This window comes from Dasypus novemcinctus, chromosome 9 (assembly GCF_030445035.2).
Source record: "Dasypus novemcinctus isolate mDasNov1 chromosome 9, mDasNov1.1.hap2, whole genome shotgun sequence".
NCBI classification, from domain to species: Eukaryota; Metazoa; Chordata; class Mammalia; order Cingulata; family Dasypodidae; genus Dasypus; species Dasypus novemcinctus.
The window spans coordinates 53299377-53325544 of NC_080681.1; the positions used below are offsets into that span (position 1 = coordinate 53299377).

At 38.6% G+C, this 26168-nt stretch overlaps 1 protein-coding gene across 7 annotated transcripts in view; it reads left to right on the plus strand.

The window, feature by feature from the left end:
- The window catches only part of SLC44A5 (solute carrier family 44 member 5), a 398293-nt gene that overhangs the window by 277538 nt on the left and 94587 nt on the right, over positions 1-26168 (plus strand). For all 7 annotated transcript variants that reach the window (XM_004482913.3, XM_058303353.1, XM_058303355.1 and 4 more), the window contains one exon: positions 15994-16067. In XM_004482913.3, coding sequence (XP_004482970.1) covers positions 15994-16067 — 74 coding nt within the window. The remainder of the gene's footprint in view (positions 1-15993; positions 16068-26168) is intronic.

The following is a 26168-nucleotide window of genomic DNA, read 5'->3' on the forward strand; positions in this document are numbered from 1 at the left end:
TTAGGTAGATTCTCCAAGTCTATGAATGGGAAAGACAGAGTTTTGTCAAGTGGCTTTTTGGTAACTGGAAAACTTATATTAGGAAAGGATCAACTATAATTTTTTTAAGAAGGAAACAGTTGCAAATACCAGATGTTCTTGAACTTTGCTCCAGTGTACAACCTTTTTATTTGACTTTTAGAATCACTTAAAATATAGTCAAAATAGAAGAATTAAATAAATTTAAGATAATTTAATAGTAATCCTCTGTCTCATTATTTCCTTCTTTTCTCACACATATAAAATCCTGCTTTTATAATTGGATATGGGCGACAGACTTGGCCCAGTGGTTAGGGCATCCATCTACCACATGGGAGGTCCTCAGTTCAAACCCCGGGCCTTCTTGACCCGTGTGGAGCTGGCCCATGCGCTGTGCTGATGCATGCAAGGAGTGCCCTGCCACGCAGGGGTGTCCCCCACGTAGGGGAGCCCCACGCACAAGGAGTGCGCCCCGTAAGGAGAGCCACCCAGTGTGAAAGAAAGTGCAGCCTGCCCAGGAATGGTGCCACACATATGAAGAACTTAAACTACAAGATGACACAACAAAAAGAAACACAGATTCCCATGCCGCTGACAACAACAGAAGCAGACAAAGAAGATGCAGCAAATAGACACAGAGAACAGACAACCGGGGTGGGAGGGGGAGGGGAGAGAAATAAATAAATAAATCTTAAAATAATAATAATAATAATTGGATATGTATTAGCTTTTAGATTTTCCCCAGACTCAATCAGAATTTGGTAAGCTTCCCTGACTTGTATGATATCTCTTTATTTCCCTTTTCTTTGACCCAAAATGGTTCTTTTTCTGTATTTCCCTTGATCTTGTTCTGGTTTCTTCTCTTTTGCCTTTTTCCTTCTTATTGTGTACCTTCATACTTCTGAATTTCATCAGAAGCCCTACATACCTTCCTCTCATTTTTTTCCTTCAGTTCCCTTTTAAGCTTATTTCTCTCTTGTTGTTGTTGTTTTTTGTTTTTTTTTTTAAAGATTTATTTATTTATTTAATTCCCCCCCCCTCCCCTGGTTGTCTGTTCTTGGTGTCTATTTGCTGCGTCTTGTTTCTTTGTCCGCTTCTGTTGTCGTCAGTGGCACGGGAAGTGTGGGCGGCGCCATTCCTGGGCAGGCTGCACTTTCTTTTCACGCTGGGCGGCTTTTCCTCACGGGCGCACTCCTTGCACGTGGGGCTCCCCCACGCGGGGGACACCCTTGCGTGGCACGGCACTCCTTGCGCGCATTAGCACTGCGCATGGGCCAGCTCCACACGGGTCAAGGAGGCCCGGGGTTTGAACCGCGGACCTCCCATATGGTAGACGGACGCCCTAACCACTGGGCCAAAGTCCGTTTCCTTGTTGTTTTTTTTTCTCTTTCATTGAGCTGTCACTTTTCTCTTTCACTTCTTGTCCTTTACCCTTTCTTTGCCCACTTTATGCTACTGAAAAGAGCTAGAAACAACACAATTTAACTACTTGTCACATGTGGTGTTAATAATGAAGAGTCTACGTCCAGGAGCATTCAAGACCAGCTCTTTTTTTGGGTGTGGTCCTCGGGGACTAAAACCAATGCTAGAGCAACCCCTTATGCCCATTGTAGAAAAACTAATGCCATCCAACCACATTCATGTCAGAAAACTGAAAAATAAGATCTTTGATCTCTAAAAGCGCAGAGAAAATATAGTTTTATCAAGTTGATATACTGAAAAAGGAAGAGTGCTTTGAAACCTTAGAGATAAATATAGAATTTGGTGTTCAAATGACACATGAACATCTCTTTTTCCCCTTTGTGTTAAAATAATTCGAGAGAAATTCGTTCACATCCATTTCAACCCAAGGCATCTTTGTGGAGGCATAAACTCTCCCCATGTAAATTCTTCCCATGTTATCACAATTATCTTCACAATATCCTGACGACCAAGGATGAAAGACAATGCTTGGGAAACTGGTGATACTGATGAAGCAGAACTGGTCCTATTTTCATTCACTTCTATGTTGTCACCATCCTAGTTCAGCCCTCATTTCTCTAGTTCTCATCCTTCTGCACTGCTCACATACTTCATTACAATACATTATGCATCTTGGTGCCAAATAACTTTAAGTAAAATACCACTTTTGTTATATTACTCCCCTATTCAAGAACTTTCAGTGGAAAATGAACTGAAAGCATAGTCAGGAGTTACCTAATTTGTAAACTTATATTTAGTAATAGCTCTTTTATCAACTTTACATGGCTGCTGAAATGATCCAAATGAGATCATAAATGTCAAAGTGAGTGATGAACTGTCAAGTCCCTTAACATATAAAGTATTGTAACAGTGGTTTCCCCTGATAGACCTAGTCCAAAGTCCTCCATACTGGGGACTAGTCAGTCATTAAACTATACCAAACCCCACTCGTACTATTCTCACCCTTTTTCCCTATTGCCTCGCTATGTTTTGTTCACACTGGCTACCTGCCAACTCCCAGGATCTACCCTGGTCTTACCTTCCTATAGAGCGCTTGCACTTGTTTTCTCTTCTACCTAAAATACCACCCCCACCACCTCTTCAGAGAGCCTATTCTATATAAATAGATCATTTTTATTCTCTTTCATAGAATCATGTTTGTTTCTTTCCTAGTATTTATCACATAATCTATCATTACATTTATTTATCTTTACTTTCTTATTGCCTGTTTCTTGCACTAAAGCCTCAGCTTTATGGATGAAAGAAGGTATTTTGTCTGTCTTGTTCTCCATTGTATTTATAGCAGCTATCACAGGACCTAGCACATATTAGGTACCCAGTAAATACTGAGGGAATAAATGAATGAGTTTACTGTTTTGGTTCTATAACACTAGTCTGTTATCATTTCTACCCAACAAAAAGTTTAGCCAGCCTGGCCTCCTCCTCGTCTCCATCATCTGTGCATAATTTTGCACCTTTGCTCTTTTTCTTTTTGCCTGGAATATGCCTTTTTTCTCTACCAATCAAAATATTCTTCATAATTCATCTTTAACCTCTCTCTCTTATAATTAAAGTATCTCACATACTATAATTTATATTAAGCTTTCCCACTAACCATCTAGATTCTCCAACCAGTAGTACTTACTTTTTCCTCAAAACTTAAGTTGTATTTACTTTTCAATCTTAATCTTCTAAATGTGTTTATCATTTTTTAAAATGAAATTGGAATCTCTGAGGGCTAGGATTGTATTTTTTACATTTTACCATTTATATCCATTTCTCCTTGATAGTCCAGGCTTACCTCCCTCTCTATCCTGCCTCATACAAATGCACACACATATGCATACACACATCTTACCATAGTAGAAAAAAGTAGATACATAACAAATAATCATTGAAAAATTTGCTAGAGAGATTTTATGAAACCCTAAATAGGAAGGGCTCACATCTGGGGAAACCTTGAAAAATATGGGTCCTCCTTGAACCTATGTCTCAGAATGGCAAGAAAGAGAATATGGGTAGGAACTAAGATCCATTACATATGTTGCATTGTAGTGCGTTGCTGTAAAATAAAAAAGGGACCATTCCTGGACAAAATTATGTAGAAAATTGCCAGATGATTCCAGATTTACTATTAAGATGTGATTCTTAGTGTTTTATGTTGAAATGAAAGAATTTCTGGTATAGTTTGTGATATATTTTATATATAATGTATTTACTTTAGAAGGATTTATATTTCAAATATTCGGCTTAGAGACAACTGCAATTGTATATACTTACTATGGCTGGATTTAAATTACAAACACCATTCCATTGAACACGAATGTCAAGAATGATTTACCCAATTGAATGTGAAATATAAAATTACTCAGAGATAAGGTCTAGCAACCTGCTATTCTTCTGTTATTGATATCAGCTCTAGAATATGTTTTGCTAGGAAATGAATCTGTTTGACTCAGTTGAATTCTGTGAGAGTATATACAATATTCAGTTTTCCTATGTTAACCTTATAAAATATGTTTGATATTTGATCATAGTACTTACAGAAAAGCATACATTTTTTTACATAATCCATTTGGGTTGACTGGAAATTATTAGAATAAGAAAATATTATATTTTTAAATTTTTTAAATAAATCTCACTAGTAGCTATAGTATATTATGTACTTTTGCTTCACTCAACATCCATTCCACATCATCTTCTCTCTTGCCTTTATTATGGAGGCTGTGAAGCCAAACACACTATTTTCCTAATACCTGCCAAGCAGGAATGGCCATGAAACACATATCTGACCAATGAACTAAAGGGGAATGCTGCCAGGAGGGACTTTCTTTCCTAAATGAAAAGATGAAGACTTATTGAAGAGATTCAGATGTCTTTAGAGCAGCAGTCAACTTGGGTCATAACATACAAGCATGAAGGTAAATGTCCACATGCTGAGGAAATGAGCTGGGTTCCTAATGGTATTGCTGAATAACAGACCATGTCAGCTCAGGACTGACAACTGCAAGACAAGTTGTTGCATGAAACCAATAGACTCCCTGGAATTTAAGTCATTATTCTCTGGAATAGATTTTCTGGTATTTGCAGCCAAACCTTTCCTAAATGATACATCACTTAAGCTCAAACTTAAACTGGATTATACAGGGACTAAATTTAATAATTTCAAATCGGTACACTTAGAGAACACCTGGTTTTATCTTAAAATCCCTATGAATATTATGTCCTTCTGTTTTTATAACAATAACCTGGTTATAGTATAACCAGCTTACAGGTGATTGGTAAAATAGATTGGCAAATATTTACAGAAAAAAATGTTCAATATATACTACTTTGGCCTTTATTAACTATTTGTAATGGTTGAGGTTTCAGATTTTGCCAAACTATCTGAAAACAGAAGTAAACAGTATTTTAATATATTTTTCAAAATGTCTAGAGATTTTAACATCTAATACTCAGGTAATAGTTTATTCTTTCATTCAATAAATATATGTTGAATGCCCAGGCTATTTAACTTTGGGCAAGTCTTGAAAACTCACTATTTCTTATTGTGCCGTTTCACAAATCAGTTAATTCTTTCCAAAATCAGTAGAAACTTTCCATTTCACAATAAAGGCCTACTAACAACATACTAATACAATGCTTGATATTACTTATGCTGACGATGTTATGTTACCTTTACTGTTTTCCTCTGAAAACTGAAATAATTGCCAAAAATAATTTTTAAATGTTTATAATGGAGATACCTTGTGTGCATGTATGATTTAAATCATTAATGACCAAAGTCATTCATTCAATCAGCATTGTTTGACAGCTCTATAACCCCAATTGGGGATTTTACATGGGGTATAACCGTAATGATTTTATACCCATATAACATACAGTTTTATTTCTATTAAATTAATTTCTCTCCCTACTGTGACATTACTTCTAAAGTTATTTCTGTTTCTAAGAGTTGCTGTATTAGTCAAGGTTCTCTAGAGAAACAATCAACAGGAGATATCTGTCAATAGTATGAGATTTTATGAGTCTCTCACATGACCGTGGGGATGCACAAGTCCAGGTTCCACAAGCAGTCAGCAAACCAGGGGCTCTGGATGAAAGTCCAATGAAGGTCCTTGATTAGTTTCCAGGAGATGTTGGCTGTCCAAAGAAATTCTCCCTCAGTGCTGAAATCACTTCCCCTTTTAAGGCATTCAACTGATTGGATAAAGCATCACTCATTTCTGATGGCAAGCTCCCTGATTGTTATAGATGCACTCTGCATCTATGTAATATAATGTAGATGTAGTAATACTATCTATGCAGTAAAATTACTGGTGACTAAAGTCCACAAATGCTCTTGAATTACAATTAGCCCAGTGCTTGCTTGACTAAACAACTAGGCACAATTACCTGGCCAAGCTGACACATTAGCCTGACCATCACAGTTACCAAATCAATACTTAAGTCATTTTCTGCATTACAAAGTACTTGTTTATGGAATGGTGATATATATGCCTGGCACACAATTTAAAAGTTACAAGAAGACATATAGTAAAACATAAGTCTCCCTCCTGTTCCCTAGCAACACACTTTACCTTCCTGAGGCAACTTCCTGTCTTACCCTTAGTTATTTTAAGTTTACTCCTTCCTCTAATGGCCAGTTAAAAAATTATAAGTATAAAATGTTTTGGTTTGTTTTGTGTTTCTTAAACATTTTATTTTGAAATAATTCCAGCCTTGCAGGACATTTGTAAAATAATACAGAATCCATACAGAGAACTCCAACATACTCCACCCACAGATACACAGATCCACCAATTTAAGCATTTTACCATCCTTGTATCATTCTATCTATCTGTCTTCTAAATATTTGAAAGTAGGTTCTAAACATTATGTTCCTTGAACCCATAATACTTCCATATATATTTTCTAAGAACAAGGATTTTCACTTAATGTAACCACCTTAAGTACAGTTATCATATTCAAGAATTTTAACATTGATTTAAAGCTAAAAATGTCTATTCCAGTTTTTTCATATGTCCCAATAATCTCCTTTGGACTTTTTCTCCTCCCTTATTAGATCTAGTACAAGATCATGTGTGGCATATAATTGTTGTATAAAAAGGTTTTTGACTGGGGTGGTTGCACTGCTAATTAACTTTACAAATTAAAAATTTATCTCACATTCTGGAAGCACTGTGAAAATTATATAAACACCCTGTTAAAGATAAATATAAAAATAATAAACATTCTAAGCAACAAAGTTCTGAGTTCATGACTTAGTAAATATTATTTAAAAGTTGAATTCATATTTAGATTTTCTAAATATCCATAAGGGAAAATTACCAACAAAAGAGAGATGTAGCATCAAATCATAAAGACTCTAGTAATGGACGTTTAAAGGCCAGGTTTGTTTTCATTTTAAACAATGGTTTAAACCAGAACTAGGGCCTATATCTTATAAAGCTGGTAAGATTATTATGTTCATCATTAGTGGATGAATGTGTGATTTGCAGAGTGTTTTGATGAGGCATATATGGATGCCCGTGTTCTATTCAGCTCCTGCTTCTGAGTGTTTGAGCCATAAGAAAGATGAATCAGAAAACAATCTCTCATCCCTATCACATACTTTTAGTAACTAATTTTGTTCAAAGACTACAAAAAAAGCATTTTGAATTGTATTCAATACTATCATGTTGGAAGTCTAAGACTAGAATACCAATTTTTAAACATTATCATTTGAGAGGATCGGAAATAAATTAGTATAATGAGATAACTCAACAAAATATTTTTGTTGTTAAGTGCAGCCTAGGTGTCTTAGATTATTGTTCTGCAGATACAGAGAAACACCAAAGGCTGAGAGAGAGGTCCCAGGAGCCTGGAATAAGTGGAGCACAGAGTCGTGGAAGGGGCCCCCAAGAGGACAAGAGATGAAGTCTGGAGGAAAGGGGAGAGATGAGCCATAAACCTAATTGCCCACAGCTGAGCTCAGGAAGAAAGTAAACTTGGAGGAGAAGCAGAGACCCAAACTTAGCAGAGCTTCCATTATGTCTTGCCATGTGGCAGAAGTCCAGGGTCACCAGAAGCCAACCTTTGGTAAGACAGCATGTCTGATGATGCCTTGATTTGGAAATTTTCACAGCGTCAGAAATGTAAGCTTTTACAAATAAACTCCCTTGTGAAAGGAAACCCATTTCTGGGTAAGCTTTTAGCAAACTAAAATATCGGGTGACCTATCCAATTCAAACCACACTCTATAATTTACCAACTGAAAGATGGCCCCAAACTGTACTGTTCACTAATGCATCTTCTGGGATATGAAGCCTTCACTCTATTTTCTGGAACAGAATTTCAAGGTAACAGATACTTTTTTTTTTGGAAGCCACTGAAACGTGGAGCGGCTTGTTAACGCAGGGAAGACAGACACAGCGCCCCGTGCTCGGGTCACCCCTCAGCATTCTCGATGGTCACGTGACCTCTCCGTGCAAACTTTCCAAGACTGGCAACGCTGTGGGTCTGAAAGGACCCCTGGGTGGCTAGCCTGGGGTCGAGGTGACCGAGCGCCGAGCTCCCCCGACATGGGGGTGGGTGTGGAACGCCATGTGCGCGGGCAGCAGCGCGGCTTTCCGGGGCGCGGGCGGTCTTGGGCGCTGCTGCTTTCCCAGCGGGCTTTCCATCCCGAAGGCTTCGGCCGCTCCAGGTGCGGCAGGTGCTGAGATGGGCAAAGCCGTCTCCCCAGGCACCTCACCACCGGGCGGCGGAGGGCAGCCCGCTAGTCCTTCTTGAACTTGCCGTTGATGTCGGACACCCAGTCCAGGACCAGCCGCCAGTCGGTGGCCCACACCAGCCGCACGGCCCCCACGGCGCCCCACCTATGGCGGTGGGCATCCAGCTCTTCGCCTGCTCCCGGTAGCAAGGGGCCAGGACCCTCGTCAACACCGCGGCGGGCACCGCAGTCCTCGGGGTCCCGCCCGGCCAGTCCGCTCTCGGTAACAGATACTTAATTGCTTCCTCCAGGTGCCAACAACCACAGAGGAAAAGTGTTTCTAGACTTTGGGTTATAAATGCAATCATGTTGTAGACAGAGTACCTGGGTGACACCAAGAACTATTGAATGAGAGGTGATGTTTTAGTTTGCCAAAGGGGTGCTGATGCAAAGTACCAGAAATGGGTTGGCTTTTATAAAGGAGATTTATTTGGCGTAAAAGCTTACAGTTCCAAGGTTATGAAAAGTCCAAACTAAAGCACCGTAAGAGGTGCTTTCTCACCATCATCAGCTGCCATGTGTTCAAGCAGGATGACTGCTCATTTCTGCCCAGGTTTGAGCTCAGCTGAGGGCAACCAGGCATAGGACTTGTCTCTTTCTGGCCCTCCTTTATCAGTGCCGGCTCCTCCACTCAGCTGCAAGCTGTTAGGCAGATGGCCTGTCTCTCCCTGGGCCTCAGCTCTTTGAGCCTCTGGAGAGGGCCTTTCACCTCCTGAACTGCTCTGAGCCCAGCCTCTTGGGGGCTTCATGCTTAAGTGATCCTCAAGTCCTCTCACATGGCAGGGTCAAAAATGATGGCTTCCTTTTCCTGTGACTGTGTCTCTCTTTGTTACCATTTTTATCAGGCTCAGTAAAAGTTCAGAGACACTCAACTTGAGTCACGCCTCACTGACATAGTCCAATCGAAAGTCCTAAATCAATCTTATCACATAATCTAATCAAAGGGGCTCTCGACCAAACTTAATGCAATCAAAGAGTGTCTGTCTGGAGTCATGCCGAGTGTATAATTCTTACAATGACTCATTAGGCACAAATGAATGATCTGTCAGAGGACTTCCACTCTCACTCTAAATCTTGATATTAATAACCTTTTAGGATGGTTGCTATCATTGGAATTTCATCTGCCACAAAAAAGGAAACCTAGTAAATGAATCCATTTCTGAATGAAGGTAGAAAGCTATCCCTGCAAAGGAAGCAGAATGACAATGGCTGGAAAATAAGAATTAGTATAAACTAGTAATGAAATATAATGTCATATTAATTCAGAGTGAAATCTAATGGGTTGTTTTTTTGTTTTGTTTAATTTTGTTTTTTGGTGATATGGTATACTGGGAATTTGGTGGTAAGCTTATACTTGACCAAAAAATGGAAACTCTGCCCCATCTACCATATAGGGCCAAGAAAAAACTGGCATGAAATTTGTAACACAGCGCTTTGATGTTCACAATAGCGTACTTATGATGCATTTGTCTGTCTGTGAGAGAGAGGTATATCTTATTAATCATTCATGGGACATAGAGTTGATAATGTCTATAGATGTAAAGCTCTATGCTAAATCCTGCCACAGAGGACGTTTTTGTCTAGCTCAGGGATCAGCAAACTTTTCCTATAAAGGACCAGGTAGTAAATATTTTAAAATTTGTGAGCCATATGGTTTATATTGCAACTCCTCAGCCATTGAAGCAAAAATGTTGTCATAGACAGTATGAATGAGTATGGCTACTTTCAAAAACAATATTTATAGGTACAGAATTTTGAATTTTTTACAAACTTCACATGTCATGAGTGTTTATTCTTATTTTGATTTTTAATTAAAACCCATTCTTAGCTCCCAGGCTGTGAAAAATAGCAACAGGCCATATTTGGCCCATGGGCTATCTAGGTTATGGTAGATGGTAGATAGTTGCCTTCAAGATAATTTTTTTAAAAAACTTCTGTAGGTCTTCAAAAATTAGAGGGATCCCTTCTACTGAAAACTTCATGAAGGAGACAATGTTTGAGCTGATTCGAAGAATGGGATTTTAGCATATGGGGAGGAGATCCACCCAGGAGCACTTTTTATTTTTTAAGATTATTTCTTTCTCCCCACCCCACCCCCACCCCCACTTTGTTGTCTGCTCTCTGTGTCCATTCACTGCGCACTCTTCTGTGTCTGCTTGTCTTCTCTTTAGGCAGCACCAGAAACCAATCCTGGGACCGTCCAGAGTGGGAGAGAGGTGCTCAATCTCTTGCACCACCTCAGCTCCCTGGTCTCCTACATCTCTTATTGTCTCTCCTCTGTGTCTCTTTTTGTCACATCATTTTGTTGCACCAGCTCTCCACTCAGGCCAGCTTGCCACGTGGACGAGCACTCTGCTCAGGCCAGCTCGCCACACAGCCCAGAACTCCATGTGGGCCAGCTTGCTGCATGGGCCAACTTGCCTTCACCAAGAGGCACCAGGAATTGAACCCAGACCTCCCATATGGTAGACGGGAACCCAATTGCTTGAGCCAAATCCGCTTCCCCAGGAGCACTTTTAAGAATAAAAATTTTAACATTATTAAGGTTACTTCAGGAAAATAGATATAAACCCCGACTTTCCTAATAAAATAGGGGTATATTGTTACCCTGGAATGTGTAGTCTACAAATGCCAGGGTAGAAAGATAGTCTGGAGCTTGAACTTGAATTGAACTTGTAGGGTCTAAAACATAAAACTAAGATGTTTGAAAATTATTAAATAGATGGTGGAGATGCACTGAAATTTTTAAGCAATAAAGTCACATGATGCATATCAGTGGTATCAGTGAGGTGCAGAATGAATTGGATCTGACAAAGACTACTTGTAGGAGCCCAAATAAGATACCATGGTGAGAGTTTGAAGAGAGGATAAGAGAACCTGGATTAAGTCCAGGCAGCAGGAATTGGAAGGAAGGGGTGGAGGAAAGACACATCAGAGAGATGGAGGCAAGGGAACTTGGCAATTGAATACAAGAGATAAGCTGGGAAAAAGGGAAAGTCAAAGGAAACTCCCCAAATTTTGAGTCTAGGTGACTAATAAACGTGCTATATTTGTGGATTAGGGATAAGAGGAAAAGTAAAGTCTGCAAATACATGTATAATTGGGATCCTATTCCTATTGCAAATTGGAAAAGATATATGGTAGCAATAATAATTTCATAGTTTAATTTTTGAAATTACTTTTATACCATGAACATTGAACCTCTATAAAGTTTTGTGTAGTTTTTTCATATATGTACATGAGCAGCTTGTTTTGAAAAAATGAGACTTTGATTTGAAAGGGGTGTAAAGGAGAGGGTTGGGACATGCTTCTCTATGTCTATTCTTTCTGACTTCTTTTTGGGACCCAGTGGGATGCAACTCATTTTAAGCTTAGTACAATGGTTCTTATTTCTTGCTATGAAAATAAAAATGAATCCATCTGAGGAAAAGGTATAGCTGTGGCAGGTCTCTAGCTAGAATAGATTCAGAAGTATTTCAACCATAGGCTTGTAAAACTCAATTATTTCAATAGCTATCTGAGAGCCAAAAAATTATCCAAATTAAATCCTTAGGTTTTAAAAATAATCTATTTCCTGTAGAACATTTATAATTGTTTAAGGTGCCCTGAAATCAAAAGAAAGAAACAGGTATAAAGTGCTGCAACTAAAAATTTGTGTTAAGCTTCTGCTATGTGCCTTGACTCACAAATTGGTGCCCAAGTTATATTTATATTTTGTTGAAATCCAATGTTCCAGTAATTTTCTAAATTCTTATTTTTTGTGGCAAGGATATGTCTAAGGAAAGGGACAGAAACAGATAAATGAATGGAAGAAATGGCATGTAATTTCAATCACCTGTGAGTACACGTACACATGCATATATGCATATACACATGTACACACACATGCCAATTTTTAAAAAAATCCTAAAACAGCAAAGGGAATCAAATCACTACAGGAAAAAATTCGGAAATATTAATGCTTCATCTAGACAAATTTTCCTACTTTTTGAGACCTTGAAATTTCCATTCATAAATTTCAGTTCAACACTTTTCTATATTTACATAAAATAAAATTGGAAAGCAGTTGTGGCTCAACTGATAGAGCATCCACCTACCATATGGAGGGTCCAGGGTTCAATACCCAGGGCCTCCTGACCTGTGTGGTGAGCTGGCCCACACGCAGTGCCGCTGTGCGCAAGGAGTGCCATGCCACGCAGAGGTCCCTGCGTAGGGGTGCCCCACACACAAGGAGTGCGCCCTGCAAGAAGAGCTACCCAGCCCACCCAGGAGTGGCACTGCACATGCAGAGAGCTGACGCAGCAAGATGATGCTACAAAAAAAGCGACACACAGTTTCCCGGTTCTGCATGACAAGAATGCAAGTGCAAGTGAACACAGAAGAACACATAGTGAGTGGACATAGAGAACAGACAACAGGGGGAAAGAGGAGAAAAAGAAATAAAATAAATCTTAAAAATAAATTACCATTTCCACCACCAAAAATGTGCATAGCTTAAAAATAAATAAATAAATAAAATTAACCAGTCTGGCCAGTGTATGGTCTGTTCTTCCTCTAAAGCAGTGTACCAGAAAATCAAAGGAGACTTGAAAACATTATTTTTCCTGATCCCAGTACAGAGTCCCCAAACACCTCAAAGTATGAATTATTTAGAAATGCTGTCTGCTGGGGTGAGAGCCTGAAATGGGAATGGCTGTGTGAGGACAGGGTAGTCCTGGGGCCCTTAGTTGTCCTTTGCACCAAAAAGAAAGAGAAATTATAGCGTAAACCCATGTAGAAGCCAAACTCAAAGTGATGCCTCTTTATCAGTGCCAGTAGCTAATGAGTGTGGGTTTACTTTTTAAAGATTTCCATTTGGGCTCTCCCTCTTGCCTTGTTTCCTGTCCTCTGCAGTTTTTAAGTTTTTCTCATTCATCTTTCTAGTATGTTGACTCTCTCCTGTGATCACTACGTAGCATAATAAATATATAACATTATAATAATACATAGCATCATTATAAATATATATTACATACAAATGTAAATTCATAGATATAAATATGTAACATTATAGATATATAATTACTGGACAGCTAACAGGCATCACATCTTTCTCCCCTTTCTTGGTAGCTGTGATTACATACGAGAGCTTTCTGACAACTTCAAGATTTCTAATTAAAGCACACCAGTGTTCTGGTTTTGTCTCCTTTTCCTTACCCGAAGGCATTTCTTATTAAGTGTTGCGCTCTTTAACAACTACTCTGACAGAATGAGAACCTGATCCTGAGTAGGATGTGTCAGAATTCACCTAAAACAGATGCTTTTCTCACACCCAAGCAGGTTTTAGCTTACAGTGGTTGTTAAGCAAAGAAAACTAGAGTACCTGTTTTCTTCTCTTTTTATTATTATTCTTACAATTCTTCAAATTTAAATGAAATTTTTAAATCCTGCATGAAATTGGATTTAAACAAATGCTAGTTTGCTTCTGGATTGACCATAATTAACTTTATGAAAGACACATTTCCTGTTGTAAGGTAAAGAGTAATAAGGATGTGTGTGATTATTTTCAGATATGTATTTTGATATATTTTGAATCTTTACAGAAAATTGTAATCATATGAACGTAATTGATAAATGAAAAAGGTTGGGGGGAGCAGATGTGGCTCAAGCAGTTAAGCACCTGCCTCCCACATGGGAGGTCCCAAGTTTGATTTCCAGTGCCTCCTAAAGAAAAAACAGACAATGAGCAGACCACACACAAAAAAGAGCGAAAAACAAGCAAACAGACAAGAGAGCCATGCGGCGGGGGGGGGCAGGAACTGAAAAAAAAAAAAAGGTTAGGAATTGGAGACCTAGATTTGCCTTCCTCAGTAACTACCTCTTTCATGACTTTGAGCAAGTCAACTTGCCCTAACTACCTAAAACTATTTTTAGGAAACTCACAAAGTTCTATATATGAAAGGAGTGAAAGTATAACAAGGCTTTACAAATGTAAAGTATTACTGCATCTATTATTATATAATTATTGTTCATTACTACTACCATTTCCACCACCAAAAATGTGCATAGCTTAAGCTTGCCTATGATAGATTAGAACATATCTATATGTCCTCAAGAGCAAGGAGAACTTTGCTATGAAAATTATTCTCATATGTAACTTCTAATTCTGTTAAATGGGTTGATCTTTTTGGGTACTAAGAGATTTTTCATTGGTTTGAAATAAAAGAATTATTTCTCATTTTTGAGATATATTGAGACATAGCTGTGGTCTTCCAGACTTACAAGCTGAACAAGATATAACATTGAGAAGCCAAAATAATATGATTGAAAAACCTTGAGTATACTTGCAGGATCCTGGCTCACCTTGTGACCCTTAGCAATTCACGGAGTCTCCCTGAGACTATTTTTCTCTAAACCTATTATGACAATATCTAGTTCACAGGACAGTGGGAAAATTGCAGTTTTGAGTCCTTTTATTGTTTTAACTCCATATATATTAAATACATTGTTGCTATAATAATTGTAACTCCACTACGTATAGAAAATTTACATAGTCATTCCTTTATTTAAAAATACTGCTCTTAAAATATATGTGTGAGAAGAAATAGGAGAGAAGAAAGGAAAATGGCTAATTACTTTTTACCATGATAAAGATCATAAAATCAAATAGCTTAACTTGCAATTTAAAATAAAAAATGGCTACTTGCTATTGTCATTTTATAGTTTCTAAAACATTTTACAAATATCAAAAGAGAATTAAGGGGGAAGTGGACTTGGCCCAATGGATAGGGTGTCTACCTACCACATGGGAGGTCTGCAGTTCAAACCCCCAGCCTCCTTGACCTATGTGGAGCTGGCCCATGCGCAGTGCTGATGTGCACAAGGAGTGCCCTGCCATGCAGGGGTGTCTCCCGCGTAGGGGAGCCCCACGTGCAAGTAGTGCGCCCCACAAGGAGAGCCGCCCAGTGCGATAGAAAGTCCAGCCTGCCCAGGAATGGCGCTGCACACACAGAGAGCTGATGCAGCAAGATGATGCAACAAAAAAAGAGACACAGATTCCTGGGCTGCTGACAAGAATAGAAGTGGACACAGAACACAAAGCAATGGACACAGAGAGCAGACAACTGGGGGGGGGGGGGCGGGGGAAGTGAAGAGAAATAAATTAAAAAGAGAGAATTAAAAATCTAGGAGGGAGCTTCCTTAACCTTAGAACTAAGACCGCTTCTTTGCCGCTGAAGTCCTTTTTTTTTTTAAAGATTTTTTAAAAATTTATTTATTTAAACCCCCCCCCCCCCCCCCCCCCCCCGCTCCCCCGGTTGTCTGTTCTCTGTGTCTATTTGCTGTGTCTTGTTTCTTTTGTCCGCTTCTGTTGTCATCAGTGGCACGGGAAGTGTGGGCGGCGCCATTCCTGGGCAGGCTACACTTTCTCTCCTTCCGGGGTGCACTCCTTACGCGTGGGGCTCCCCTACGCGGGGGAAACCCCTGCGTGGCACGGCACTCCTTGTGTGCATCAGAACTGCGCATGGGCCAGCTCCACACGGGTCAAGGAGGCCCGGGGCTTGAACCGCGGACCTCCCATGTGGTAGACGGACGCCCTAACCACTGGGCGTTTCCCTGAAGTCTTGAATTATCATAATACATCTGATCTACCTTTCAGAATTATTGGAAACAAAATGGCACATCACTATTATTATTATTGCTTGTTTTTCCATTCCTGTATTTTTTGCAGTGAACAAGATTTCATTTGGACATGCTTTTAATTCTTTGTTTCTTTTTGTCTTTAGGACTTGTACAGATGTTCTGTGCTGCCTAATCTTCATATTGTTCATCATTGGCTACATTCTTTTAGGACTTGCAGGTGAGTAAATACATATATAGAATATATTCAATATTTGCTAGTAGAATAACTAAGTCAATGACATGTTTTTAACATTAATCATTTTCTTCCCAAAACTTTCTTATTATTGATTGTTGTCTTTTCTGGAGGGAATGAGCCTCATCAGGACTCATTTGATAGCAGATGCAATGAAAAAATAAGCTCTTTTCTACATAGTTTTTTTTGTTATGTTGATGCCTTTAATAATAAGAACTAAGACCTAGATCAATTTAAAAGAAGTTCACTTTTAAAAAGTAAAAAAGGAAATGAATTTTTCTTTTTATAAGCAAATTAAAAAGAAATAGCAATCATTAAGAATTTCACTAGATAATTCATTGACATGTAAGAAGTCCTATTCTCTTTGTTTAACTGAAAGAAATAATTGTGTTGTTTATTGTTAGGTTAAATATTTTTCTATGAATGTGAAAATAAAAAGGACAGATATAGAGATTCTTTATTTGGATTTAAAAAAAAAAAAAACTACTGAAGAAGCTGGTATGAATAGTTTCTGTAGGGAAGCAGACTTGACCCAGTGGATAGGGCATCTGTCTACCACATGGGAGGCCCGCGGTTCAAACCCTGGGCCTCCTTGACCCGTGTGGAGCTGGCCCATGCTCAGTGCTGATACATGCAAGGAGTGCCATGTCCCACAGGGGTGCCCCCCGCGTAGGGGAGCCCCACGTGCAAGGAGTGTGCCCTGTAAGGAGAGCCGCCCAGCGGGAAAGAAAGTGCAGCCCGCCCAGGAATGGTGCCGCACACACACAGAGTTGATGCAGCAAGATGACGCAACAAAAAGAAACACAGATTCCTGTGCCGCTGACTACAACAGAAGTGGACAAAAAGAAGAACATGCAGCAAATGGACACAGAGAACAGACAACTGGGATGGGGGGTGGAAGGGGGGAGAAATAAATAAAATAAATCTTTAAAATTTAGTTTCTGTAAAAAGGTCTCATAATTGTACATGAATACATTTTTCTCCAGAGACGTAAGTCCTGACCCTTAGATGCTTATTTAGGAAACTTTAATGCATTATTATTAGGATGTGGGCTGTGAAAATTGGATGATAACTTCTAGTATCAACAATTAATGATATTGAGTTAATATGGCTAGAATGTGTTTTAGTTTGCCAAAGGGCTGACAATGCAGAGTACCAGAAATGAGTTGGCTTTTATAAAGGGAATTTATTTCAGGTAAAACTTAGAGTTCCAAGGCCATGAAAAGCCCAAATCAGGGCACCTTAACAGGTACTTTCTCACCAAAGTCAGCTGCCACATGGGGAAGAAAGGTGGCCATCTATCTCTGCCGAGTTCTCCACCTTCCTGCAGCTGCAGGCAAACCTGGCATAGGGTTTGTCCCCTTTTGAGCTGTTCCATGGACCCAGCCTCTTGAGGATTTCATGTTTAAGTGATCCTCTTGTCCTCTCTTACATGACCAGATCTAACACGGCAGCTCCTGTGTCTGTGTATGTCTCTCTTTGTGTACCTTCATTTTTATCAGATCCAGCAAAAGGGTAGAAACCCAACCTAAGTCATGCCTCACTGACATAATCCAATCAAAAGCCCTAAAATGATCTTATCAAGTAATCAAATTAAAGGGCCCTCAATAGAATGTAATATAATCAATGTGTCATACCCACAGGAATAGATTATTTTAAAATATAATCTTTCTCTTTTTTGGATTCAGAAAATAATCTCAAACTGCCACAGAACACATTAGCAGAAAGAGGAAGCCATATCCAACCTTGGGAACAAAGGAAAATACTTTTCTCTGTTCTTCAGTTTTACCTTCCAGAAAGAGAGATCCTTTAAGAACAGCAATTGAAAGTAATTTTCAGTAATATCATGTAAATATGACTCCAAATTGGAGTATTAGAGAAAGTAAGGCAGGAAGATGGAGAGGGAAAGAAGAATAAAGAATAATAATAACAAGACTAAATAATGTACTCTTCTTCGGCCTTCAGAATATTCTTTTATTAAAGTATTTAAACATCCAAACATTAATGTAGTTATAGCAGATTACCCAATAAATAAATTGCATAATTGTTGTGGGTTGAGGGAAGCAGACATGGCTCAACAGATAGAGCTTCCACCTACCATATAGGTGGTCCAGCATTTGATACCCAGGGCCTCCTGGCCCATGTGGCAAGCTGGCCTATGCAGAGTGCTGCCATGTGCATCGAGTGCTGGCCTGTACAGGGGTGCTCCCTGCATAGGAGTGCGCCCCACACAGGAGTGCAGCCTGCTCAGGAGTGGTACAACCCATGTGGAGAGCTGACGCAGCAAGATGATGCAACAAAAAAGAGACACAGAGAAGAGACAATATGAGATGCAAAGAACGAGGGAACTGAGGTGACGAATGATTGCCTCCCTCCCACTTCAGAAGGATGGGTTCCTGGGGCCACCTAATGAGAATACAACAGACACAGAAGAATGCACAGTAAATAGATGCAGAGAGCAGACAACAGGGGGTGGAGGGGAGGAGAAGGGAGAAATTTTTTAAAAATTGTTATGGGTTGAATTGTCCCTCACCTCCCCCCCAAAAAAGATATGTTGAAGTCCTAAATCCCAGAACCTCAGAATATGACTTTATTTGGAAATAGAGTAATGAATATATAATTAGATAAGTGAAGGTAGTGTCATACTGGAATAGGGTAGGACCTTAACCTAATATGATTGATGTCCTTATAAGAAAAGGAAAAAAGATACAGGAGGAAGAATACCATATGAAGATAGAGACATACAAGGCAAAAGGTCCTGTGAAGATGGAGGCAAAGATTGGAGCTCTTGATCAAGGAATACCAAGGACTGGTTGGCAAACCTCCAGAGGATAGGAAGAGGCAAAGAAGGATTCTCCGTTACAGGTTTCAGAGGGAGCATGATCCTGAAGACACCTTGATTCAGGCTTCTAGCCTCTAGGACTGTGAGAGAATAAATTTGTTGTTTAAAGATATCAAGTTTATGGTAACTTTTTAGTGCAGCCTGGAAAACTAACCTAATACTAAAATCACTTTTTAAAATTATACAACTAATAGAATATTAGCTCCTCTAACTTTGAAATACATCTTTCTTTTCTATGTAGTTTTTTGTTTGTTTTTTATTTTTTGTCATAGAATTGAAATTTTCAGCATAAGAAATTTGGACTCAGCCAGATCTAGATATTCCCTGTATTATTTGGTGGATTTAGGCTAGTTACTTAACCTCAATTTTCTCACCTGTAAAATAAGCCTCACCTTGCAAGGCTGTTGCAAGGAATAAATGAGATAACACCAGCTACACCAATAATGCTACCTAACAATAATAAGCATAATTAATTTGCTACAATTGTGTTCTGAATTTTAGTAAATTACTTTTAAATTAATTTATTACACTGCTTCTATAGTGACTCATAATTTTGGTTATTAAAATTCAAATTCTCACAGGAACTTCATAAAGATCTCATTCTGTGACCAGGATCTTTCCATTAGGAGCCTTCTGACATAATCAAATAGGTCTTTTCTCCATATCGCAGAGCCAGTCTGCTGTAATCCATGAGAAATGCTATCTGTCTTTATATAGAGCTGGGAAAGCCATTCCACTCTCCTGTCAGCACGTAGACGGAAGGTGTTGGAGTCACACTATTATTCCTTCTGCAACAAGATGGGAAATTTACCTTTTTATCCAAGATCTCAAGATTCAGTTTGTAAATGTCTTAATTCACTTAAGGAAATTAGAGGATAAATGCCCTAATAAAAAAACTAGATTCAAATTGGATTAGTTCAGTGCTTCCCCCAAATTAATCCTTATGCTACTGATTAAAATGAGTGACACACAAAATATACCAAATATATATACTTTTCTCACCCCTGAACTACAAATAGCCTTACTAGCCTATTTCCAAGATAAACTTAGCTCTTTGGTTATGTCTAATGTTAGACTAAAAGAAAGATGAAGGAAAACATTTGACAGATCTTACTAGGGTAATTAAGAAATTCTTAACATAAAAAGATGATGCTAACTCACTAATGTGTTAGTTTGGTGTCTTTTTGTCATCCTTTTGGATCAGGATGCTAGGAGATTTATCTTTCATCCATGTTCTTTTCATAAGAAAAGTGCACCATGAACAGATTCACATTTCTCATAAATTCTGCTGCAAAGAAACTGTCTTTTGCACTTTATGTGGAATATGGCCAGCTAGGGTAACATTTGGATGCAGCAAAGGCGCTTGCCACTAGACTGATGAAAAGCAGAAACTGTTCAAGTGGGTGGAGTGGGGTCTGTGTAAAAGGTAATCAGATCTTCTTGGAAGATCAAACTCAGTGTATATGGTAATAGCCCTCTTTTGTCCTACTTCTCTAATGGCTGCTATTCGATTATTGTACTGACTAGAAAAAGAGTAGGGTTATTTATTATGTGAATTCTTCTTTGCTGTCCTTGTAACATTATGTATAAAATAATAGCAAATTTTTAACACTGAATAAATTTTTCTTTTTCTTTTCAACTGAATTTCATTTTATAAAGGAAGCACTTGGACTTGGGATCAAAGTTTGTCTCTAATCTTCCTCAGGACTATTTATGCCTATTAGTTGAGAAAATAGGAGTTAACAATTCTTGTTAGCACAAACAAGCCCAGGTTTAAAATGCTAGAAGAGTTCTTGATTTCGAAATGTTTTTTTCCTCTCTTCTCATCCCTTTTGTTGCTCTCTCCTTCCCTTCTCTCCCTTTTTTTCTCTTCTTCACATTTTTTCTCGAATGTACTTGAAGCTGTGTACCTTTTCTTTCTGTAAATTTGAAATCTAAAACAGAGTACTTATATAGCTATATTTGTAAAAGTCACTGTGATGGTTTTAAAACAAGGCTTCAAATTTTTACTTCCCTCCTATTAAGAGGGGGCTCAATTCTTCCCATTCCTTGGGTCTCAGAAGTCTTCTGACTGTTTTCATCAGTGCACAATATAAGTAATTCTATCTTACTTCTGAGTCTACAGCATAAACAGCTCCACAGTTTCCATCTTGTTCATTGGAACACTTGTTTTCAGGATGCTTCCTCTCAGGATGCTTCCTGTCACTATGCTATGAGAAGCCCAAGCCACATGGAGAGACCACATGTAGGCATTCTTGTCAACAGGCTAAGCTGAGCTCCCAGGGATAGCTAGCATCTACTTCCAGCCCAGCTGAGCTTTCAGATGATTGCAGCCCCAATTCATATCTAACAGCAACTACGTAAGAGACTCTGAGGGACAACCACCTAGCTGAGCCTTTCCCAAACTCCTGACTCCCCAAATCATAAGTAAAATAAAATGGTTGTATTGACCCAACAGATTTTAGGGCACAAAAAGAGATAAGCAGAACATAATTTGGTACCTGGAAGTGTGATATATATTTTAAAATCCTAGAAAATGGACAATGGTATTGAGACAAGGTGGTGTTCAGAATCGTAATGAGTTTTGAGGAGGCTGACAGAGTCTGAAGAAAAGTTAGGGCATGTGATAGGAAAAAGGGGGAAAAGACGCTTTATAATATAGTGGCGAATGATCTAGCTAAAGAGCATCCTTAGGAGAGGAGACAGGCCTGAAGGTCCTCATCCCTCACCTGGATCAGATTTAGTTGATGAGCTCTGGACCTTGACTTGAGCTTGATGCTGTAATTGAATGAGAGGTAAGTGTGCTTTGCTTTTGGCAGAATTTTTAAAAAATCATGACCAGAGAAAGATTATGGCACTTTTAACACAAAAAAATTGATTGCAAATTTTTTGCCATTTCTCCCATTGAAAAGTGGATCTATGTCCTTTCCTTTTGAATCTGGGGATTGCTTCCCTAATAGAGAAATGCTGTTTTCCTAGAAGAGAAATGAGCCAGGCAAAAACAGACTAGTAGAGAGCCTTGGTATGCATGTAATTTATAGATCAGTGCAAAGGATTAAAGGAAGGGTTTTCTGGAGACAGTAAGCCTGAAATAACCAAGTCTAGAAAGAAGGAAGTTCAAATAAGTCAGCCTTAAATCCTTCATGGAATGAGGAAGGGGAAAAAACAAAATAGTTAAATGAAAAATATAGTGTGGTCAAATTTAAGCCCATTATTTGTGCTCTTACAGTGTATGTTCATTGTCTTTGGGTTAGTAATATAGTCACATGTCTATTTTTCCATTCATTGCTTAAGGAAATCCAGGTTATCATTCTCTTCCCTGATGTGAACTGTCCCAAAACACCAAGGAGTCTTTTTTCCAATTCCTATGTGAAGAGAGATCTTCATTTTACTGGAGTCCTGTTGTTTTGGTTGGTGCCATTTGGTGTCATTTTATAACCCATTAGACAGTTGTAGTGACTTCCCACACTGAGTTCTAAGACTGTAGCTTTTTAAGTCTTTTAGCAGTGCTCAGCCATTGCTTCCCAAAGTGGTCAGAGAATGGATAAATCCAAGGTTATTTCTTGCTTTACCAAAACTGGCTCTTACTCTTAGGTACTGCTAGCAAGACAAGGACAACAGCCCAGTCTCACCCTCATGGCAAATGCCCTTTTGAGTCATTTGTGCTCTTTCAGCACCAATATGATCTATCTTAAATTGAAATCTCAGAGAGAAGGTTTGAGGTCTTGCCCCTTCCTTCTCTTAAAGCAGATTCATCTTCACCATCTGAAGGGACATGAGAGAAACCAAATTTTCCTAACTAAGCAAGGTCACTCAAGTAACCCTTTGAAGAACAAAGATAATTCCAAGATGACTTTTTGATTCTGTCTATACAAAGAGTGAACAATATATCTTACTAATAAGGAAATACATTAACATAATTTTAAAAAATTAAGTTATGTCTCACCAGGCATCCTATTGTTCTATTTTGTGAGCAAGATAATATGGTCCCAGTATTCATTGTAAGGGGAAGCTGATCATGCCGAGTGACTATGACAGGACTTTGTACTTTGAGTCTACTTACAAACTAAAATGAATATACCTACCTGATCCCAGGTTTGAAACATTTTTACAGCAAAGTGAAATCATTTCTTCTAATACAGTAAGAAATAAAAATACTAGTGACAACTCATCCTGTAGCATGCCCATAATCCAGGTCTTGGGTTGTATACTTATCTCTTTTTTGTTTCTTAATGAAATCTTTACTCCCTTGCCTACCCTATGGCAGGTCCTTAAATTCTTTTTTGCCACATAGCCAAGAACCTAGAAGCCCAGAACCCAGAGCATTCCACTAAAATATTTGGTGAACAAAGCCAGGAGACAAAGAGGCAAGTAATACTCCCAAACCCCTGTTGAAGACAGTCTGCTCATGCTTAGGAACTAGTAAATCAGGTTTGGGGTTCACCCCAAATTGAATAACAGTGAAAGAATCAGTGCCTTCTAAAACAAGATATTAGTCATGTGGGGATTTCATCGAATTCCAATCATGGTTCCAGACTCATCTTCCCTCAACCTCAATAGTATAGCCAGAAAGCTTTATACCCTGTCAGGCAGGAATTCCTGCCTGTAACCAGCAAGAAATAACTACAGAAGAATGACCATTGCCCTTCAGCTCCCCTTACTAAGGGTGTAAACCCTATGAGGGGGAAGTTGAGGCAGGTTAGAGTACAGGAAAATGGAAGAGACAGCTGGGACCCAGCAAAGAATATGTCCATGAGACCCAACCCAGAAACCCCCTGAGGGGAAGGCCCCTAGAAGAACAAAGCCAGAAAGACCCCACTAAGACCCTGGCCATGAGGTCCCATGTGAAACTCATTCTAGGGTCAAAGTGAAGCCCCAGATAACCCCAAACAGGCCTCCTCATTGGCCTCTGAGAGCTAACAGGCAGGGATCATAAGGCAACCAATCAGAGCAGCAAACAGCTGGGACCCCTCCCCAACATTAGTAAGGGGAAGAAGGAAAGGTTTTAGAAGGCCTACCCTGAGGCTCCACGTGCATGACTCAGCCTGTAGCACACTGAAATCCATGTCATGGGTTGTGTACTTATCTCCTTTCTTGTTTCTTAATAAACTCTTTATTCCCTTGTCTTTAAAAAAGAAAAAGAAGTAATACTAGTTCCTTTGTTTTAAAAATGCCCTCATGCTTTTCTTAATGAAAAATCTATTATATTTCTAGATATACAGAACTAATATTAAATGCCCTTTTGCATTCCTTACTAATACATAAAATTTTACAAGTTAAACTCCATGCCTGTGATACTTCCTTTTGCTTTGGAAGCCTTTATTTCTCAAAGAAAGCATTTAATTTTAACTGTTCCTTGACAGATTTTTTAAATGTTGAGTGAGATTCTTACTTTGTATATTGCTAGATGTATGATAGATGGAATATTGTTAGCAAGGGAGGGACTGATTTGTGCTCAAGGACATGACCCTAAACTCACCATTGGGTAGAAGAGACCACCTGTGAAATGATAAATAACATTTTTATTATTCAGGCAACTGGATACAGGCTGCTTCCAAAAATGTTTCTACAGCAGCAGTGTCATCAACACAGATTTTCAAATTCGGTATCATGTGTCCTATTATCTGCTTCATTGCATTTGTAAATTGCTTGTGTTAAAAAGCCATAAGCACAATTTGGCAGGCCTGTTCCTCACATATTAAAACAGTTAAAATGTTCCTTTAAGGGATACAAAATAATGATTTGAAAGCTAACATTCCCAACTAGCACGTGTTTAGGGAATGCCTTAGCTGCCCCAAACAGATTTGCAGTTAATTTTTTAAGTGTCAGTGCAAGCAGTTGATCTAATTGCATTTTCTCCTTGACAGAGGGCTTTTTAATGGCTGCAACTTCTGACTCAACCCTAGAGCACAATGGGAACATGCTTTGCAAATGCTTGAAAATGAGAGAAAATACTAGATAACACTTGCTCCTGGAACTTCAGTAACGTCCATTTCCTAGATATGAGTGAAAAGATAATTTGCCTGAATAAAGTTTTCACCCATCTCTTACCAATCTTTGGTTATCTGCTACGAATTACCCAAATAGGAGTCTTTTACAAATAATTTCTCTTCTTTATTTCTCTCTCTCTCACACACACACACACAAATCTGTATCAGCTTCACTTAAAACAGTGTTTTTTAAGTTATTTCTAAAGCAGTGAGAATATGAAGAATAAGAAATAATCCACCCAAAGTTGCTTTTTATTGCCATGTAAATTTGTCCTTTGTTGCTTTTTTTTTCACCAACATAACCCAGGCAGTTTAATTCTAGAGTCTTTGCTCTTAACCACCATGGTATACTGCCTTTTGTTTAATAACGAGAAGGAATGGGGATTCTTTGAGTAATGAAGATTATTGAGAAAGGGATAAGACCAGAACCCCAATGATATTCTCTTAATGCATTTCTCACCTTTCTCCTTTCCTCCTCCCCTAATTCCACCCTGAGTTGGATTTAAAAGAGCAGATATGGGACAACTGTTCAGGGGAGTTAAGTGAAAGGCATGTTTTTGTTTTGTTTTGTTTTGTTTTTTGTGTGTGGTTTTTTTTTTTGAAGCAAAAATCATGAATGATCTGTTATCTTCAATGTTGTCGAATATGCCAGCTCAATATGTGCTCACTTTTCTGTGGTATGAAGGTTTACTTTCAGTGATTGTAAATTAGCCTGTATTATATAAGGGAGGAGAACATTCTTCATGATAATTCACACCAATTAATGAAGAGTTGGTTTTTCTCCTTCCATTAATTCTTTCCTGTTGGAGTAAAGAAAATTATGTCAAATAATTTGGGCTGTTTTTGGCCCAAATTTGAAATATGTGTATTTACCTTTAGATGTTAATAATATTACATGTAGTATTTTCAGATATGATAAATGGCATCATTTCTTAGGAACAACACAACTTTTTCCTTCATATAAAACAAGGGATCATTGCTAATTATAGTACCACAATTAAGCATGTAAACACCATGACCATTGACATTGAATGTGGAGTAACCTCAACTTCTTCAAAGAGAATCTGAATAGGAAGAGAAGGTCCTACCTAGCAGAACTGTTATGGAATGCTTATCTCACACTGACAACTATATTGTGTTAAAACTATATTGTGTAGTTCTTTATAGAAAATCATGTAAGATACCCACCTCTTACATCCTTATCTCAGATCATGCTCTATCCTGCTTGTCATGTATCTGTCACATTGATCTCCC